Raw genomic sequence first — 5,162 nt, 5'->3', positions numbered from 1 at the left:
TTGCTTTAATCTTTCATCATCCACTTTTCTATATTGCTCACCAAGAAAAATTATATCCTTGACCTGAAACAAGACCAAAGAATTATTGGTCTGATGCACACATTGGGCAAAATCATGTGGTATGAGGTCATCCTCATTCTTTCTTTTAGGAACATGATTGAAGTTTAAATCTATAAAAGACAATTTTTGTTAGAATGGTCTTTAGGCATGATATTTTAAGTCTTGCATAAATAATTAATAAATAAATAAAAGGTACATAAAAGAAAAAGGTTTTGTCCAACTGTAACACCAGTGCATACTGAGTAAGAAACTGGCCCATTTCTGTTTCTGCATCATAGCCAACATGTTTAACTTTCTATGGCGCGTCACCAACCAATATACGCCAAAAGTTCTCCATAAACAAGCTATTTCAAACGCTTAAACAATTGTGAAAATATGAATCAGTGCTTTTGTATATCATATTTAACAGTGTGAAACACTTTCATGTTTCATACTTCAGCGTCAGTTTCATATATTTTGCTGATACGTCTATTGCTGTTTAATTAAGTGAGGATTTCATGGTTGAAATTGAGAAAAAATATTGTAAACTTGTGACATTAGTGTCTATTTAAGTCCTAAATATCTGTATTGGTCTAATACAATGCTGGTTTTTCTTAAATTCTAAAAGGAAATTTAACGCATGAGGTGGAAAAGTTAAGCTGTGCCTCTAGAACTAGCAAAGGAAAACTATGATTGGATATGGTGACAAATTACAATGTAGTTTGAATTTCACAGCGATTTCTATAAAAGAAGGAAGAAAGAATTAAACGAAGAGAAACCACAAATTCTTGCTGTCTAAAAGAAAGAAAGAAGGAATGAAATATGGTAAGAAAAAAAAAGGGAATAAAGTCTGGAACACAAATTGAAACATGGAAGGTATAAGTTCCAATCCAATGCATTGAGAGTTTCTTATCTCTCAGGATATTGAGTTTCTCCACTTTCTAGTTGTTGTCTTTCTGTTCTGTTCTTCTGAAGTTGGAAGCTGAGGTGAAATATCTTGATTTTCCATGTTGGTCATTTTTGTAAGTTTGCTTAGTTTCTTCCACCCACTGGTCCATGCTGATGTATGCTTCTGCTTTAGCAGCTTATCAAACTGTTTCTGCAGATTTTCCATGTCATTTTGAAGCTCCAAGTACTTGGTTTTCACAGTCTCAAGCTCAAACTTGAGTGTGTTGATGTCTTTCTTAGCTGCTGCCCACCCTTCTTGGAATGATTGTGGTGTCCCTTCTAAAAGAGTTTTCCGGTTTGGAACCATTGGTTGGTAGTGAGACTCAACACCTTCTTTCAGAGAACTGTTGGATAGTGCATTACTTATCTTCACCTGTTCAGAGAACAGAACTTGAACCACTACCCTCAATGGAAGCCTTTCATTTTGTGCAGCATGCATGCAAGCATCAATGGAGAGTTTCTGACAATCCATTACACGGCAGAGCCGCTTTCTTTCATGCTCAGTTAGAGTTGGATGTGCCTGTTAATTTTGTTCAAGGGTATAAGAATTGCATGAGTAGAAATCTACAGACACATTTGAATCTAAACTACTCAACATTTTTACTTGTACTGCTAATTTTCCAGATGCATTTTTCAAAACCAATGTATATAGATATTTCTCACCAATTGCATCTGATGGAAATAGTAAACTGCTAAGCATATTTAGTGTGATACTCTTGAGTTACAACTCGAATTTACCTTGAAGTTTTACACAAATGTGGTGTCTCCTAGGTAGTTCAAACTCACATTAGTTATTTACGAAAGAATTGGAAAACTTGCACTATTTTCCTCTTGGAGAAGGAATTGATTACCTTAAGATATGAATCAATTGCTCTGTAGAGTCCATCGTCAGAGGTCCTAGCTGACTCAGGCAAAGCTTCTGCAAGAACCTGAAACTTTGTGAGGGAAAGGTTTCTATCTCTGGAAACCTCAGTAAGATAACTATCCACAAGTCTTGCCACTCTTGTCTTGGCATTGATGTTACTGGTGGCATGCTTATCAGGAAAGGGTGGTCTGCTTGGGCTTGAACTTTCAGTCTGCTCTTGAACAAGAAAATGCTCTAGCAGCCTCTGAACAAGATCTACATCATAAACAGTGTCATTTTTGTTATAACATGGGATTAGAAGATCAGCCAGTGTAGCTTGCTCAAATTGCATTCCCACCCTTTTCTCCAATTCAGTGATCAATGCAAGTGCAACCTTTAACATGTTTGCCATTCTCAGTAGTCTAAGCAGGAAGTTGCATGAGACACTGTCCTTCTGTGGGGGAATTATGCTGATGAGGCTTTCAATGATCATCCTTTGATCTTTAGCTTGAAGAGTTGAAGTGTCATCTCTAGGTCTAGTAGACACAACCATTTGAAGTCCACTTTTCCAGCCACCACCGCCACCACTACTAGAACTACTGTTACTGTTACTACTGATGCTTCCTTCATCTGGTGGGATTGCTGTGTCATTCATCAAACCAGGTAGCCACTTAGTAGCATAGTGCATTATTCCAGCACCAACCAACTCATACCTCATGCCCTTTACCTTAATAGCAGTAATGACTCTTACAAAGTGATCAATCCTAAGGATTGAAACATCCTCAAACCACCAGTCAGGGGGAACCTGCTGATTCCTACTAGGACTTGAATCCTTCATGTCATTCCATTTTGGGCTGGAAACTTGTGATGCCCTTCTTCCAGTATATGACCACCTTATCCCCTTTGGATTGGCACAGGCTTTCCATGCTATGGACTCACTGCATCTTCTCACAATTTGTAGATTCTCTGCCCATGGCGACAGCTTCTCACAGCTTTTCAACACTACTATAGAATCTCTCCATGAAGACAAAACCACATAGCTAAGAAAAGCTTCTGTCTTGAATATAAGATTGCCTTCTTCTAAGTCCTCTGTCATTTCAAGGTACTCTGCACTGCATCTCAGACCAGAGATATTGCCTGCTGTTAAATCAATCGCAATTCCATAGCAAAACTTGGCCGCAAGTTCAAAAGATTCAGGCCCTCCAGGAAGATCGTCCATAACTATCTTATTCAAATCAGGGTCGCGAGAATCGTATATGATTCTGTTCAGCTTTCCACTTCGAGACAGCAAAGGATACTTTCGCAGCAAAATCACCAAAAACAGTTTGTGAAATTCACAACAGCACAAGTCAGAAACATCTCACCTCTTTATAAAAAAAAATAAAAGGCCATACTTTTTATAGGAAAAATAGAAAACTTTCAGGTAGGAAATTATCTATTTGTTTATTTATTCTATAACAAGATAGTAGCTACCTTGTGCAAATGGAAGTTTGCTTCTCCAATTTGAACCAGAAGATCACTTGGAATATCAGCTGACACATACCTGCACGTGAACATGAAACAGATATACAACACTCTCAACAGTTCTTGAAAGCAATTTTATCTGAAATTTTGATCTTTATTTTCAGCCATGAGATGAAAACGAATATAACAAGACTGCATTGAACATACCAAGAGTTGCCTCTTTGCTGAAATCCCTCAGTCTTGACACTGTGCTTGGTTGAAGTGAGAAGTCCAGTCCCATATTCCCTCCCAGCAGCAGACTCACTCTCTGATTCCCACATGCTGAAAACCAGACTCACAAGGGAAGATTGTTTTTGGCAGAAAAGTGGCTTTGAAGTGAGAATGAGAAGAAGAAGAAGAAGAAGAAGAGGAAGAAGGGGAGAAATGAAGAGAGGGTAAACTAAAGAGCAAAGTGAATGAGGAGAGAAAGAAAGTTGATGAAAAGGGAGGAGGAACCCACATGGGGTGCTTGGACTTATCTCAAACTTGTCGCTTTCTTCAGAGAACATGTCAAGGAAATCTCACAGGCTGTGCCGTAATGGGCACTCAGGAGCTGTGTTGTGAGGTGTGAATCATTCATCATCATCGTCATCATCATCATCATCTTCATCTTCTTCTGGGTTTCTGTTTCTGTGTTTGTTTCTTTCATATATGAATTATGAAATGAGATTGATAAAATTGATAGCTAGAAAGATACCCTTCATCATTCATGTGTGCAAGACATGCAGTTCCAAATTCTTTATGCCCACCTGACCATACATGTCTCTTCCTTTTCAGCCCATTTTTATTTTATTTTCTTATTCTTTTATGTGTTACTGTGTTTACTGCAATCCCAAAAACATTCCTTTTGACTACGAGAAAGGATCAAAGGTGCGTTTAATTTCCATACCTGCACTTTACTTTGGCCTTCTGATGCATGGAAAGGGCTAATTACAACACTGCCATTTGATCCATTCTCATTCCACCTTCAACGAACTACTTCCCATTTATAGCTATTAAATGAGAGAGACTTATCACATTCTCACACACTCTTTTCACTACACTTAACCACTCCCCATTTATACCTGTTCAATGAGAAAGACTAATCAATATTCACCCAATCTTTTCACTGTACTTATAATATTGGAGAGAGATGGAAAAAGAAAATAAATGTGTAAAATAACATTACTTACCCAGAAATGCATGCAAAAGAATTACCATTCTACTCATTCTCTGATTTGTTTTTCTTACAACACAAAAGGGACAAAAGAAAACAGATTTCTGAATTGTAAAGGACGGTGGTTTTACCGATTGTAATACAGAGAAAAGTATTTGATAATATACAATAAAATATATAACGAGATATTACTCTTTTTATGTTGTTTAAAAGTATTTTATTATAAAAATGTTAGCGTATATAATTTTTTTAATAACTTATAATAAAATATTAGATTAGTGTTTTTATTATTTAGTTTAGAATATGTGTACTATTTTTTTATCATCATTTAGTAATAGCATGTGTAATTTTATAAATGAGACAATTTTCTTATAAGAATTGTCTTCTATTAAACCAAAGCATTAGATCATGGCATTGAGTTACCTAGGGAATTAGGCAATTGTCTTGGAAGTCAGACACAGCAAATGTGTGAGCTCTACTACCTAAGAAATTGGTTAGAACAATGTCTATAAATAAAAGAGATTCACATAATGGATAAGTCATTCTGAATCTGATACAGATTCCTTAACATACGGAGAAATAATTATTTCATATATATATATATATATACAAATTTTTATATTCATTTAATATTATTCTCTATTATTTTAATTTTTATAAAATATAAAAATT

At 36.1% G+C, this 5,162-nt stretch overlaps 1 protein-coding gene across 2 annotated transcripts; it reads right to left on the bottom strand.

Annotated features, from left to right (window-relative positions):
- Nucleotides 1-713: 713 nt before the first annotated feature.
- On the bottom strand, nt 714-4,281 carry NPH3 (Phototropic-responsive NPH3 family protein). 2 transcript variants are annotated; one of them, XM_047295885.2, is made up of 5 exons: nt 3,795-4,281; nt 3,503-3,616; nt 3,305-3,374; nt 1,839-3,128; nt 714-1,507 (listed from the first exon to the last, which is right to left on the bottom strand). In XM_047295885.2, the coding sequence occupies exons 2-5, from the start codon at nt 3,613-3,615 to the stop codon at nt 956-958; spliced, it is 2,025 nt and encodes a 674-aa protein (XP_047151841.1). In that variant the 5' UTR covers nt 3,616; nt 3,795-4,281; the 3' UTR covers nt 714-955. The 2 variants fall into 2 exon arrangements, with proteins under 2 accessions (XP_047151841.1, XP_047151840.2); XM_047295884.2 differs by lacking the exon at nt 3,795-4,281 and having other exon boundaries at nt 3,503-3,632.
- Between the last annotated feature and the right edge of the window lie 881 nt (nt 4,282-5,162).

Source organism: Vigna umbellata, chromosome 1, assembly GCF_029865625.1.
Source record: "Vigna umbellata cultivar VRB3 chromosome 1, Vumbellata_1.0, whole genome shotgun sequence".
Lineage (NCBI taxonomy): Eukaryota > Viridiplantae > Streptophyta > Magnoliopsida > Fabales > Fabaceae > Vigna > Vigna umbellata.
The sequence above is the reverse complement of the archived record's forward strand: the minus strand, read 5'-3'. Positions and strand labels throughout refer to the sequence as shown.

Excerpts from the sequence above, each read along its gene's own strand:
- NPH3 (XM_047295885.2), bottom strand. The coding sequence starts at position 3,615 with ATGTGGGAATCAGAGAGTGAGTCTGCTGCTGGGAGGGAATATGGGACT. Across the intron at positions 3,375-3,502 it reads CAGCAAAGAGGCAACTCTTG|GTATGTGTCAGCTGATATTC; the intron begins GTATGTTCAATG and ends GTTCACGTGCAG. Across the intron at positions 3,129-3,304 it reads CAAACTTCCATTTGCACAAG|TATCCTTTGCTGTCTCGAAG; the intron begins GTAGCTACTATC and ends TTGCTGCGAAAG.